The sequence below is a fragment of the Miniopterus natalensis genome, chromosome 15 (assembly GCF_054644295.1).
Source record: "Miniopterus natalensis isolate mMinNat1 chromosome 15, mMinNat1.hap1, whole genome shotgun sequence".
Classification (NCBI taxonomy): Eukaryota; Metazoa; Chordata; class Mammalia; order Chiroptera; family Miniopteridae; genus Miniopterus; species Miniopterus natalensis.
This window is the reverse complement of record NC_142095.1, coordinates 5,721,931-5,737,173: the sequence shown is the minus strand read 5'-3', so window position 1 is coordinate 5,737,173 and position 15,243 is coordinate 5,721,931. Positions and strand designations below refer to the sequence as shown.

The 15,243-nt window shown below is 49.0% G+C and overlaps 1 protein-coding gene across 3 annotated transcripts in view; it reads right to left on the bottom strand.

Moving 5' to 3' along the window:
- ZDHHC3 (zDHHC palmitoyltransferase 3) overlaps positions 1 to 15,243 on the bottom strand; it is a 36,419-nt gene that overhangs the window by 14,612 nt on the left and 6,564 nt on the right. For all 3 annotated transcript variants that reach the window (XM_087824808.1, XM_087824809.1, XM_087824810.1), the window contains exons 2-3: positions 8,059 to 8,388; positions 853 to 977 (exon numbers count right to left, since the gene is read on the bottom strand). In XM_087824808.1, coding sequence (XP_087680934.1) covers positions 853 to 977; positions 8,059 to 8,364 — 431 coding nt within the window. In that variant the 5' untranslated portion in view covers positions 8,365 to 8,388. The remainder of the gene's footprint in view (positions 1 to 852; positions 978 to 8,058; positions 8,389 to 15,243) is intronic.

Here is a 15,243-nt window from a genome sequence, read left to right as displayed (position 1 = left end):
CTTAGCATTTAAAGTTCCCTTGCAGTGATAAAGTGCAATTTTTAGCTAGACTTCGTCAAAGAAATCAAAACCAAAAGGGAAAAATCACAGATAAGGGGAAATGTCTTCTGGGCTGCATTCTACAATGTCATGACCTCCTGAAGTTTTGTTTTAAAGAAAAGCCTTCAGCCTTGGCCCGTGGTTGCAGGTCAGTTGGTCGGAGCATCGTCCTGTGCACCGAAAGGTGGCAGGTTCGATCCCCGGTTGGGGCACATGCCCAGGTTGCGGGTTCGATCCCCGGTTGGGGAGTGTACAAGAGGCAGCTGACCCATGGACACCTCTCTCACACTGATGTTTCTCGCTCTCTCCCTCCCTCCCTCTGAAAGATCAATTAAAACAATAGATTTTTAAAAAGAAAAGTCATCAATGGAGGACAACCCCTTCGTTTCCCTGTAAAACTTAAGAGCAGGGCCCACCTCATAAATAGGTTAGTACTAGACATTCACAGAATGACTTTCTACAGCTTTTTCTCAGGTGCCCTTACCAAAGAAATAGAGCTGAGAGGTAGGAAGAACAGGAATCTCCTGGATTTTACACATCTGGACACAAAGGCAGAGAGTCAAGGGCCTGCCCAGGGTCCTAAGTCAGGTGTGGCAGAGCCATGTCTTGAGATAGGTGTCCTGAGCCCAAAGCAAATGCTCTTTCCCATCTAGTGAGCTCCTGGGATCAGGAGAGAGACTCCATGGTCACTCGGTGCCTAGAGCAGGGGACGTTCAGAAGTCCCGCTCTGGTGGCCGTGTGGGGGAAGCGTGTGTGCATGTGTGGGTGTGTACACGCGTACGCGTGCAGGTGAGCTCCGTGGCTCACGTGTACCTGCAGTGGTGCGCTCGGTCTGGCTTGATGCTGCAGCACTTGGGACACTTGTACACCACCTGGCCGGGCTTCAGCTGTAAACTCTCGATGAATTCTTTAGTGGCATTTCCTTTGGGCACTGCCCCCTGTAAGAAAGAGGAAAGGCCTCAGGGCTGGGCGAGGGGTTCCATCCGTTCTGACATCTCACAGTGGACACAGTCATTTCAAAGGAGCGATTACAAAGGGATGGGGCATGTTCATCCCAATACGTGGGCTCTGTGTTGAGAATTATGCCAACACCGATGAATACTTAACAGTTTTCCTGAGGAAATGCCAAAAGGTGCACATATGGGTGCTTGTCATATTACCCTGTTACACCCTTTCAACTGTCTGAAGCGTTTCATTAAAAGTTTTTCTATAAGTTCAAAAAGAAGTCAGATGCCAGAAAAGCCCCTAACAGAAATGTTAAAGCAAACAGACTTTGGTAGGCAAGAACTGCGGTGTGTCCAATGCTACTCAGGATATAGTTCTACATTAAATGTGCCACAAAAGTACAGCGCACAGCTATTGACACGGGAAACACAAATGTTAGATTGTTAAAGGGAAAGCAGACTTCCAAACGGTATATAGATATAGGCCCACTTTGGTAAAGATTTTATATATACACACATAAAAAGACAAAGATACACATGAAAGTATTAGTGGTTATCTCACATAGTAGAATTACAGGAACATCTTTTCTTGACTATATTTCTTAAATGTTCTATCATGATGAACATGCAGCTTTTGGAGAAAAAAAACACACCAAAAAACCCCCCAAAACACACCTCATTAGACAAGCAAAAAAATGCACCTCAGGAAGAAGCTACCTAAAGTAGGAATATGACCAATTTTCCTGAGGTTTGTAACCAAAATGCTGAGACAGCTGAGGGTCCCCTCGTGAGGCATCAGCGGAAGGTCGGGGTCTGGACGTCTGACTCACAAGGGAAGGCGGGGCCCAGGCCACCCAGACCAGCAGACTCTAAGGGGCTGAGAGGAACACGGGCCCAGGCAGACGAGAGGGTCCTAAAAAAGCCAAAAAACAACCAACCCAAAAAGCAAAACACTAAGCTGTACACCTGAAACCAATAAAAAACAAAATAAAAACAAAACAACAAAAAACTCTGAAATGTTCAGTGATACGGCTCCGTTTCGTGTGGTCAGTAGACTGTGTGTGGACACCTCAGGCTGACTGAGGATACGAAAAACATCAAACACCCAGGGGCCTTACTTCTAATTCTCTTTAAAGTAAAAAGTAATTGAGTTTGGGCAACTGTGTGACCTTTTATGGACTCCTGAGGCCACACAACTACAACTGGAAGTCACTGCTGTCCCACGCACAAGGGAAAAGCACGAGGGAACTTCACTCCCCTGGGACACGAGGCCGTGGGAAAGTTTTCCTACATGGAGGCGCAGGCTGAGGTTCGTCACCCCCCCGCTATGTCCAGTGTTTAAGGGCCCAGCCACAGAATGTGCTCTGAACCTCAGGAGGCCCCAGAGGGCTGGGAGAGGAAGCCCCCGCACCGCAAGGGGCACTCGGAGGCCTCATCTGGTGTTCAGGGCCTGCTGTTCCAGCCGAGCTGGCAGACAGCATGGAGGAGTCCGCCTTCCTCAAAGCCGGCCCCTCCGCCCGGACTCCATCTGCCGGTGCCTCCCGGAGGCCTAGCTCCACCCAGGTCCGCTCCCACCTGCCTGGTGACCCATCTCTCAGAGCCAGACACCAGCGGGCTGGCCCGAGGCCCCGGCACCGAGGGGTCTGTGACACAGGCGCCTTCCAGCCTGCCTCAGATGGCTTTTTTTCTTCTTTTGTTAAAGAATATGCTCTTTTGGGCTAATCCCCAACTGGTCACTCTCCGTTCTCTGGAGCCAGAAATTTTTAGGTTGGCATTTGGAAGTTACTCAATGGCAGACGTGAGAAGCTGCCTGGCCTGAGGGGAAACAAAGCACCCTACTCGAATGAGCCCCGAGGCAGGTCCCTGACCCTACACAGGGAATGTGGCAATACCGTTGGGCAAGATGGGCAAGGCCCTTCTCTGGCCGCACCTGGTCCCTGGCCTACGGCCCAGCATGCTTCGGGAGGGCCGGGCGCCATTCCTCTTCCATGTTCCCGCGGGCCTGGCATCACGCTGCCACGCTACTGGCCCCAGGAAATGCCCGCTACCCGATTCTCACACAGCGTGCGCTCAATACGGTCGCCCAGACAGGCTCCAGAGAGGAATGGCAACTGCACGCTGACGTGAGCCTGGCAGTTGCACAGATGAGCTTTGGCAACTGAAATGATAATCGGTGGCCTGCAGTGGTCTGAGGTTGTCATGTGAAGTCTGTTTACAGCAGGAGTACATGGGGGGAGGGGGGAGGGAGGGAGGGAGGGGGGGCAGGGAGGGAGAGAGGGGGGGCAGGGAGGGAGGGGCAGCCGCAGGCGGCAGGCGAACTTCCTTTTCCTTAGCCATGTGGTTAAATCGAATTGGCTCATAGTCCTCCTTTGCTCAAGTCTAAGGTTTGAGAGAATTTACGAGGTTAATACATTAGGTCCAAAGAATGGAGGGGTAAAAGAAACGCTGATCTTAAGGATTTACACAATTGCCGTGATTGTGTAGAGTTTGGCTTTGAGCTGCCTGGCAGTCAGGACTAAAAGAAATAAGCTATGCTCTCAGCTTTAAGCATCTTCTGGGAGACAGGCACTTTCCCATATCTCAGTTTTCCCATATCTCAATCAATCCCTCAGGAATCCTGAGGGAGTTCATAGGATGAGGAACTAAAATGTGCTGGTAACTGGAAAAGAAAAAGTGAAATTGGGAGAGGGAGGAAAGGAGAGAGTGGGGTACAAGACGAGGGTTCTGAGTCCAGGCTGTCGGGCATGTGGAACCACTCTAGATTTCTAAACATCTGAGTGTTTCAGGAACAAAGAAAGCTCCTTTGATGACATTACACAACCTCAGAGCAAGGACAGGGCACCTGACATCAAACACCAGTCTGACTCATGCTCCTGCCACCTCCAGGCCAGCCCACCTGCCAAGTGAGGCACCTGCCCCTCTGCATCTGTCCCCTTCCCTCTTTACAAGCCTGCCCCTTTTATCTCATTTCTCAAATGAGAGTTTCACCTGTGAGGGGGTTGCCTAAACATCTGTGAGTCAATTCCCTCTTCCCTTTTCTGCTCAAGTTTACTAAGTGATTGCTAAATGGTCCAGAAGTGTGGTGGCTGCAACTGTTTTGATGTTACATTTGGAATAAGAAGTTCAAAGCTGGAAGTGGTACAGTAACTATTTGGGGGAGACTATAAGATCTTTTTGGTTTTTTACTAGTAATATTAACAAACCAAAATGATATACAATGTATACATTGTCATACATTGTTTACAACCTTAGGGTATTACTTTTCCTGGAAGTTATAGGCCACATAAATTCTTGAGATAACAAAACATTATAAACTCATTAGGTAACTTAGAACTCTGCAGAAACGCCTTTATAAAAGGACTCCCCCTGAGCAGCCAGCGTGGCTCAGAGGTTGAGCATCGACCTATGATCTAGAAGATGAGGTTTGATTCCCGGTCAGGGCACATGCCAGGGTTGCAGGCTCAATTCCCAGTAGGGGGCGTGCAGGAGGCAACCGATCAATGACTCTCTCATCATTGATGTTTCTATCTCCCTCCCTCTCTCTCCCTTAAATCGATAAAGATATATTTAAAAAAAAAAAAAGTCCCCCTGTGGGCCTTAACTTGCGGTGTTAATGAGGAATCCCTAACTGATCTTTCTGTGTGAGATTTGGGCTCCCAACTCTGCTCCTAGGAAGCACAGGGTGCCCCAGGGGCTCTTAAGTCACAGCTCCACCTATCTTTGCTTAAATACTGGGTTTTGCATAAGATGTCACACGCTGGGATGGGGCTAGGCAGGTGGGGGCAGGAAGAGCCTGAGATGAGCCGAGACTGGGCCTGTTTACAGGATATGCTTCAAGTTGCTCCCTTTACAGTGGTAGATATTTGACAGATGCTTCATATTTTTGCCCAGTTTTCTTTGGCGCCAACCAGCAAAACACACCCATGAGAAGTTGGCTGGAGTGTGGGATACAGACTATGGTTCTCATTCATTTGGGATTGGAAGCTGAGCAACACACCATGGCGAGGATCATACTCTCCTGCACCCAACTGCAAGGGGCCAGACCCAGGAGGCCCCTGGAGACAACGTGGCGTAAAAGAACACACACGTCTGAAGGCAGCAGGAATGCCAAGGGGGAGGCCCCCTGCCTCAGCCCACATCCAGTTCCCTGACTCACACGCCTCCTAGAAACCAGTGACCTCTACACTCCACTCTGATCCCGCCCCTTCACCAGCCCCAGACCTGGCTATCTACTGCCCACCTGGAATCTCTGCTTACCTGTAATATACACACTGTTTGGCCAGAACAAAAGCCTTGATTTCTCTTCCAAAATCTACTCTCCCCAGACTCTCCCCATTCAATAACTGCAGCAGCAATCAATGCCCCTGCTGCTCAAGCCAAGACTCTGGAAGGCACACTCTTTGATCCTATCCACTCTGTCAGCTCTTATGAATGGCGGGTCTCAGACCTGGCTGAACCTGAGGGACTCCTGGGAGCTGTAAAGCATCCCAATACCCAGGGCCCTGCCCCACACCAATTAGAGTAGACTGTCTGGGGGAAGGGCCCAGGCATCAGTACTTTCAAAAAGCTCCCCAAGGGATTCTAATGTACAGTCAGGCTTGAGAATTCAGTGGCTTAAAATATGTTCCAAATCCAACAGCTTCTCTCCAGCTTCACTGCTCCCACCTCGGTCTGAGCCACACGTCTTGGGTGGACCACAGTACCTCTCACCTTCCTGTCCCCACCCAAGCACAAAGCCTGGTCACATCATGTCTTTCTGATGGCTTCCCACTGCCCTCAGAATACAGACCAGAGCTCTCAGGAGCCCACAGGCCCTCCAGGACCTGGCTCCTGCAGCCCTTTCTGCCTCGTCCAGCCCCTTGCTCCCACTCACCACGCTTCGGTCACCCTGGTCTCAGTCCCGTTTCTCAGACATGCTGCAGCCTCTGGGCATTCGTACCTCCTCCCTCCTCTTCCCAGAAGGCTCTGCCCTAAGGTCTTCACTTGCCTGAGCTGCAACGTCATGTCACTCAGGTCTCGGCTCAAATGGCACTGCCTCAGAGAGGCATTCACACCGCCTTGATCTAAAGCAGCCCCCTTCGCCCCATAAAATTCACCAGCACATCACCCCGATCGCACTGTTTCATTGCCTTACAGCACTCGGCACTTTCTGAAATTACCTCTTTCAGTCACGATGTTACTGCCTGACCCTCTATGTGAGGATGTGAGCTTCAGGAGGGCAGGGATTTGGGTCTGTCTTGCTCACAGCTGTATCTGTTGCTCAGAGTAGAACCTCTCACATAGTTAACCTGTCTCTCAATAAACATGCCTTTCATTTTAGTCCATCCTCAGTGCCCCCAGGCTCCTCCTCACTGCTGCCAGAGTGGTCCTGGTAAAATGTCACTCTTGTTTAACATCCTCAGGGGCTCTAGACTGCCCCTCAGCACCCATCACCTGACCTGCTTCTCAGGCACTCCACCCACATGGCCAACCCTGGCCCATTCTCCTCCTAAGTCCTCACTATTCCCAACAACACATCATCACCCAGAGGAGCCACACTCCTGCATTCCTGTGTCTTTGTGCATGGTGCCCCCTCTGCCTGGAATGTTGTCAGTGCCTTCCTGCCCTACAGCCCTCCCCTCCCCAGCTCACAAACACCGCTCTGATAAGAACTGTGTTTGGGTGTCACCTCCTCCAAGCAGTCCCCCCTGCCTAGACAGGTTAACGTCCCATCCTTGTTCTTCCGCTGCTTCCTTCTGCCACAGCCTCTATCACGCGGGGCTAGCTTCTCTAGACAGAGGGCACTCTGAAGGCAGGTACAGTGCCTGGGGCTTAACAGAAACCAAATTTAAGATGAGCAAAATATATTCTGCTCTTGTATCCCCAATAGCAAGGGCATCAAAAATTTCTCCGAATAAACCCTTAACTTGTTACCAGTATAACCAAGTTGATGCTGCAGGGAAAACTCTTTCATACCCTTGTGCTCTGGGACCCTTCCGAGTCTAACCATGTACCTCATGCCTTCAGGCGACAGCACTCACACTGGGCCGCCGGGCCGCCGCCTGCCGGTATGCGATCTCCACGGGCACATGCGTGAGGGGAGGCACTGTCTGGACTGGCTGGCTGCTGACATGTAATCAAGCTGGGAAAGCCGCTTTCCCTTGGGACATATTAATAGTCTACTATTTGAACCAGCAAGGACTGGAGCCCTTCGAGAAGGGGACTAGTTCAGGATGCAGCGTCTTTACTGAGCTACCCCTGGGGCGCACAGAATCGAAATCTGCGTGTCTACTGCCACCATCATTGGGAGCGCTTTCCCTTTCTTCTTTTAAACACACTCGCCCCAAGTACTGACACAATAAGCCACAGGAGGTCTTTATCAAACAGCACCCTCTCCTGCTTTTCCCATGCCCAATGAAAAGCAGGAAGGGGGGACTTATTACCAGGGTACTTTGACCTTCAATAGCCACTCGCATAGCTTGGTACATTTAGCTAAGTCATCCAGCAGAAGACCACTGCTCTACTCAATGACATTCCCCAGGAAGCACTTGCTGAGGCCTGAAACGGGCTTGTCCAGCTTTTCAGGAAAAGCTGAGCCTCGCCCAAAGTGAAGGCCATTCCCGTGCGGGTTCCTGGAACTGGATATGGCTTTAATTTTAAGTCCACCTAGCTCCAGTCCTGTCTTTGCTGCGGAGCCCTGTCCTGACCCAAGCCCCAGAATGCTTTCTGCTCCTCCCCTGGCTCCGGCTTCATGGTTGTGACCGCACCTTTCTCACTAGAGGCCAGGCTTCCCCTAGAACAAGCCCCTCCCCCAGCAGGTTCCATTAATGCGCACATAGTAACCATTAATGTGCACAGTGTATCTAACAATGTATACATAGTATCCAATAATGTGCAGAGAGTATCATTCACCCAAGACAGAGAGGCTGCGGCACAGACAGTGTTTCTTCCGTGGAGCCTGAATCCACTCCCCCACCCAGCCCTGGACCTCCTGCTCTCCACATTCCTGAGGTCAGGGGCAGCATGCGGGCTGTGGCCATGCCAGGGCCAGAGGAGGAGAGTGTGGGCTGGTCAAAACAAGCCCAGACATACTCACGGGGTCCGTCAGCATGGCCCGGCAGTGGGAAGCCAGGGCCAGGAACGCCAGCAGGTTGAACACAATCCCATTGATGATGCTGTACACGTAGTCTCGGGATGGAAGCAGCATCACAAAGAGGACCACAAACTCTGCGTAGAGGACCAGAAACCAGGTGACAATGGCACAGGCGATGCCGCAGCCATCGCGGATAAACCACATGGCTCCCACAGGGCCGGGGTAGGGAGGTGGGACACACTTCTCCGGCTGCAGGTATTCTGGCTTCCGCTCAATGTCTCGGAAGTGGTGGGTGGGGATAAGCATCATAAGCTATTCTGTCCATGCTGGCATCTGGAAGAGAGAAGACCCAGAATTTGTTGTCTTGTTATCAAGCAGATTTGACGAGATGACCAAAGTGAGCCAGGAGTATCTGAGTGAACCTCCTGCAGACAAGCTGCCTAAACCTTCCGTCCATTTGAAATGGGAGTTCCCGCCCAACTCCTGAGCACTAACAGCCCTTGTGAAACAGAGCCACCTTGCCCCAAGCAGTCGAGTGACAGATAACAAAAGTGAGCCTTCAAAGGGCAAATGCTTTGCCCAGGGTCAGCGAGAGCAGCGCAGCACACACACCAACTTGGAGGTGGACTAGAACCAGGTCTCTGCGTTTACTAGGGATCTGCTGCAAACAGTGTCTCACTAGGCATGTTTAGGCAAGTAAAGACCTAAAAGACAAAGGGGGGCAAGCCCTCTGGGAAATCTGTCTCCAGCAGTAACACCTCTACACCATGGACCGACCCAGAGGCCGATGCTGAGGCTGTCTGGGGTTAACGGGTGAGTAGGAGGAAAGTAGTGGTTGCCCAGGACTAGCGTTAAGCTGCAACCATTGAGACAGTCCAACTTACTGCACTGCACTAGCCGGTGACAAGGGAAGACAGTCCCTAGGACGGGAATGTTCTTGAAACAAGCCAGGCTTTTCAGCCCTATGGCCAAAATGGTTTCTCCTCGGGGGATAAGCGACCAAGGATGTGGCTGATGGGGCAAAGTGTAGGAATGTTGAACAATGAGTCCAAAGATGTTTCCCCACCATCCTCACAGGGTTGGTGTGAGGGTTGGGGAGCTGGAGGTGCCTGTGATGGACGCTGTAGACTGGAGCACCCTGTATGTAGCACAGACTGTGCTCACGTGTCCCTCCCAGGAAACACACCCCTTCCTGCAGAAACCAGTACTGAGCAATGGGCATCTTCTTCCTAACAGCTGCAGCCCAGGTCTCTGGATATGGCAATGAAGTGACTAAGAATCAATCACTAATGCCCATCAGTCCAGAGCATGCTCTGTGAGGCACAGCAAGAACAGATTTCCTGCCTCTCTCTCTTTATTTCAAATGCCATGGCCTGTTGTTTCACTACCCAGGTTCCTCAGTTAGAAATGATGATGGCTCCATTCACCTCCAGATGTAGGTGCCATGGAAAAGCCACCTCTATGTAGCACAGTCGCAGTCTTTCAGAAACTGGAGTCTCAGGGGGGATAAGTGGTGACGGGTGGAGACCTGAGTTGAGGTGATGAACACGCAATACAGTGGACAGATAATGTGTTGTAGAATTGTGCACCTGAAACCTGTATAATTTTGTTAACCTGTGTTACCCTGATACATTCAATAAAAAGGGAAAAAACCCTCAAGTCACCTCAGTCACTCAAAAGCAGCACCAGCTGCCTTTCTGCCGGCAAGGGCAAGTTTTCAATGGCTGTTAGATTATCTTTACCCTCTGCCCAAGTTTCCTTCTCCCTCCACTGCCCTCAACAGAGAGCGAGCATTTGGATTGAATGCAGCACAGTCAGGAAAAGTAGGATGTGCCCAGAAAGCTGAGCGGGCAGAGCAGTAACCACTACTCAAAACGACAGACATTCTGGAGTCAAAGGCTGCACCTACTACTAATAAAGGAAGGTCAGACCTTCCTCTCCCACGGCGGCAGAGAACTGATGGTTCACAAGCAGCTAAATGTGTACCGTGGACCTGTCCAGAAAACATCGACTCAACAAATACCGAGTGACTATCGTATCCTGGGTACACTGAGTTGGGAGCTGGGGAACCAGAAGTCACGAGCAGAGTAAAAGCAGTGGTTCCTGATGTCCGTCAGCCAGAACTTTCTAACACAGCAACCTGTGCTCTCTACAAGACAGGAAGGTGCCAGTGGCAACCCGGAGGCATGAAAAAATGCAGAGATACCTTCTGGGGCACCAAACAGGACAGCAAGAGATCACAGACTAGGGATGTCTACACCTTGACTTGTGCCCTGAAAATTCTAAACTGTGCAACCAAAACCAAACAAACAAAAAGTGAAATCCCACGAAATCACACAATGACTCAAAGGCTGACTGAAGCGCAACATTTCGACACCTTCTAGATACAACCATTCTCTTGGTTTTTCCTGCTGCCTACAGATTTGTATGTATGTCGCCAATGTTCTCACAATTACCATTTAAGCTCTGTCAATAAAGTTTTATTGGACCACAGCTATATGATTCGGTTACACACTGCATGTCTGATTCGCCATTACAATGGCAGAGCTGAGTGGTTCTGACGGAGACTGTGACCTGCCAGCCCAGAGTACTTACTCTCTGGCACTTTACAGAAGTCTGTTGAGGCAGTTGTTACCCACCAAATACAAGGTGGAGCAAAAGTAGGCCTACAGTTGTTTGTATGGAAAATAGTACAATAATAATAATACAAGAATAAACTCCTGTGTTTCGGGTACTCGCAACTGTAAACCTACTTTTACCCCATCCTGAAAACAACTGAGATCCACCCCAACTCCCCCTTCCCTGCAGAACAGCTCGGTGTGGCAGAGATGATCAGTTACGACACGCCTGTGGCGGCGAGATGCCCTCCTGTCATCTACAGCCTGGGGTCATCTCGTCATGGCCTGTGTGCTCCATCAAACTGCTCGCCAGTGATTATAAATGGTGTGGCTTTCAGAAATGGAGGACCACTGAAAATCAGGTCTAGAGCAATGCTCACGTTCGGATACTTCCAGTGACTAGTTGTGCTGGTCGTGTGCTCAGAGCAGAGGACTGCTCTGTCCTCTGACGGCTGCTCCGTCTTGACTGCACATGTGGCAATGGCCTGGCCTAGAGTAGAGTTGTATTTCACGTGTCGTTTTGCTGACAGACAGGCACCTCCGCATGTAGATCTCCCAGGTAACTGGCTACTTACTTCCTATCTTAAGTACAATACCCATCCATTTCTTTGTAAGGATTTAGAGTCATTACCAGGAACATCAATTACTGGAGTAGTTAGGTAACTATGTCTTCAGGGGTACAGGGATTCACTGGGCTTGCCACCTCGCACCAAGTGGCCTGTTCAGACTAATTGGCTGTGGGCTGGAAAAGCAAATAAAACAAAATCTTGTTAGGTTTGTTTGTAGAAGGAGACTCATTTCAGGCAGCAGGCCTTTAGGGAACACCTGCTATGCTCTCCCACCATTCAGTTGTTGGGGGCTGGAAGCCCTGTCTTTTCATTAGCCCAGTGCCTGGCACATAGTAGCCACTTACTACATGTGTTTATTACACACATACATGAGCAAAATGCATGAGTTCTGTGACCCCAGGCCCACTTCGTGGAGGCCTCGTCTGCTTACTTCCAGGGCTGTGGCCATATTCCAGATGGCGGAGATGCACAGTGATTCTTACTCAAGTAACCAGAATGTGCCATCCTTGAACAATGTGGGACCAAAGACAGAGAAGCTCTGTCTTCTCGTCACCCCTCACTGGTGAATGAGAACCTGTGATCTGGGAAAGCGCCCAGCCATGGGGACACACACCTGGCAGAGCCAGACACTCAGTGTTGAACTGAAGGACAGATGCCAACACTTCAGGGTTTCAGAATGAATCAAGGCCCACTGCTATAAAAATGTTTATTTTTAACACTCAGGCCCCCAAAGGCAATGGAAGTAGCTCTCTAACAAAATTTGTTTCTTAAATTAGCCAAATGAAAATCTGAGAAATATGGGGGGGAACCCACCTTGACACAAACTGTACACACTCCCTTCACTCTGCCCCTAACAACAGAAAAGGCAAACATTCACCTCCTTTCCCTCCTGTTTTATGTTAGGAAAGCTCCGATCCTTGGTGTTGAGCGGTGGTTCTTTGCCACTGACCCATGCCCCACGAGCCTTTGCTCAGGTGCCTGGAGCAGGCACACAAAGAGGCTGGAGCGTCCCAGAACCCTCAATACCACTCCTGCCAGCCACTCATACCCTCAGGGGGCAGCCTCATCCCATTCCCTTGCCCTGTTTACTCTCTAACATGTCTTCAATTCAATCCGACTCACAAAGACATCCAGGAAGCAGCCACTAAATGCAAGGAATTGTGTAGGGGGCTCCCACAAGGGAGGATGAGGCCAATAATGTGTGTGCACTGCCCTGTGCAGGCCCTGCCACACGCCTCTCCCAGCTCCCAACCTGGTAAGACCAGTCTCGCTGGCTTTTCCCCACTGCCTGCCAGTCCCATGTGTGGAGCTTTGTAGCCCGGTACTGGCAGGAGCGTATGCTCAAATCAGTATTTGATGAGTGGATATGTAAATCACAGGCACGCCCACAATAATCCTAACAGAGGTTTCTAAATGAGTAGCAAGACAGAAAGCAAACAGTACCCCCAAAACGCAGGAGTGAGATAAACAGACTTTTTCATGGCCAGGGCTTCTGAAGAGGTGGGATCTCTGCCTGGCTTTAGAAATGAATCCAAGCAAGAAGAAAATTAATTTATTTGGGCTACACTTATCTTAATTTAACTTGTGTAAGAATCCAAAAGGACTATACATTTTATACCCATTTTAGATGATTCTTAGAAAAACAAAGAATGAACCATGAATCACTGTTTCATTCTGTTTGTTTTATGAGACGTTTCAGTCACTAAACTTTTTTCAAAGGGTGTGGTCCAGAGGAACGTACTTTATCTTCTGCGTCAAGATCTGCCAGCCAAGGAAGGTGTCCAGACAGGCAGAGTGCTCCAGTCTCTCCAGGAAGAGCTTTACAGAGGTTTACATCGTCTCTCCCTCCTGCCTCTGTCATCCTCAACCTCCAACAAAAAACTTTAAAAGTAAAATATTGTGCCTCCAAACCAAACTCTACACATTAAAGTTCACTGAGGGAACCAGGAAGGCAGAAGTTAAATTTGCTTTCCTGCCTCCTAGCTGGCCGCCTTCTTATCAAACCCACTCATGTACAATCTCAGACGCCCAACAATGGGTCTTCATTTCAGAACCAAGTCTGGGATTTGGACAGGCTAAGAGTTCTTACACTTACAACTGGCTCGTTGACCACCTCCCAGCTTTCTAGAACTATTAACAAAAATACACACCCACCTACAGGATGACACAACATGTGATACAAATGTTGGGGTTCTGCAGAAACTACTGCTCATTTGGGGAACACATTCTACTTTTCTTTTTATGGATGTGCTTTTCATGTTGCAACATTGAGAAAAATTAATGAGACAACTTTAAAACAAGACAGCGCACAAGATTAACTGGCAAAAAACAATCACAATCTGAGTCAGAATCTGACTGGGAAGGAACCTTAAAGACCATCTAGTAGATTTCAGTCAAATACGTTTTATAGACGAGAAAGTCAAAGTCCACTGAATGTCTACTACCTGCCAGCCAATGGGCTGTATGCTAGATATGCCTCATCCTGCCTGATCCCCACGTCTACTCTGTCTTACAGGTATAAAAACCCTGAGTTTCCCACCCCTTTTAGAGATGAGGAAACTGAGGCATGGAAAGATTTGCCCAGGTTCATACTTCTAGGAAACAGTGATACACTCCCAAGCCTGCTCTCATTTCACAGCCTACTTTTAACTACTCTCTACAACCATTAATTTTGCCCGGTAACTAGAAAACAAGAGGAAGGAGTGCTGATGTTTCTCCACAAGTGACTTTGGGTTACTTACAGCTTGGCTCTCTTGCCTACACATGGTTGTGCGGAGATGGCACTTTCGGGGGGGCCCCATGCAGCAGCATCCACAGGCCACAGGCCTGAACTTACACATTTTGTGCTTTAAGGTGGGGCCCTGGCTGAACACCAGCCAACATTTAGAAGACAGATCGATCCTGATTTAACTTAGGAGGCGGGAGGGCTATGAAGCCTCAGTCAGGGGTGACCCTAAGACTGAGTCCCTAAAATCTGCTTCTGCTGGCAAACACTTCCTGGGGGGCCCAGTTCCAGCACACTGCTTTTTCTGAGAGAAAGCCCATGCATGCCAGGCAGAGACCAACCAGCAAAGGCTCCCCACGTAAGGGAGTTAAAGACAGCACCCGACACCACATTGTGCCATGTGCAGACATGCAGCCACTGTGACATCACCCAGACTAAAGATTGTTTGCTTTTTTTTAGAGACTAAAAGCAAAAGCACTTGGAGGGATCTGAAAAAGGAGCTACAGAAGAGAATGAAGAACCAGTTACTGTAACTATACCAGGTTTCCTGAAGGGATACCACTTGGACAACCAATGGATCAAAGAAGAAATTAAAGGGGGAATAAAACAGTTTGAGACAAACTAAAATGGAAACACAGTATACCAGAATTTGTGGGATTAAAAAAAGAAAGAAGCAGCAGCAGCAAGAAAGGTCTCAAGTAAACAACCTAACTCTATGCCTTAAGGAACTAGGAAAAGAACAAACGGAGCCCAAAGTTAGAAGAAAGGAAATAATAAAGACTAGAGCAGAAATAAATAAAATAGAGAACAAAAATAAGATAAAATTGGCAAACCCTTAGCTAGACTATCAAAGAAAAAAGAGAAAGGAACCAGATCAGCAAAATTACAAATGAAAAAGGAAACATTACAATGAATATCACAGAAACTCAAAAGGTCACTAGAGGCTACTATGAACAACTATACGTCAACGAACTGGATGCCCTAGAGGAAACAGAAAATCTGAATAGACCAATTACTAGTAAGAAGACGGAGTCAGTAGCCAAAAACCTCCCAAAAAAGCACAGGGCCAGATGGCCTCACTAGTGAATTTTACCAAATACTTAAAGAATTAACACCAATCCTTCTCAAACTCCTTCAAAACATTCAAGAGGAGGGCACACTCCCCAACTCATTTTACAAGGCCAGTATTATCTTGATACCAAAACCAGAAAAGAACACTACTAGAAAAGAAAACTACAGGCCAATATCCCTGATAAATAATAGAGCAAAGTTCTCT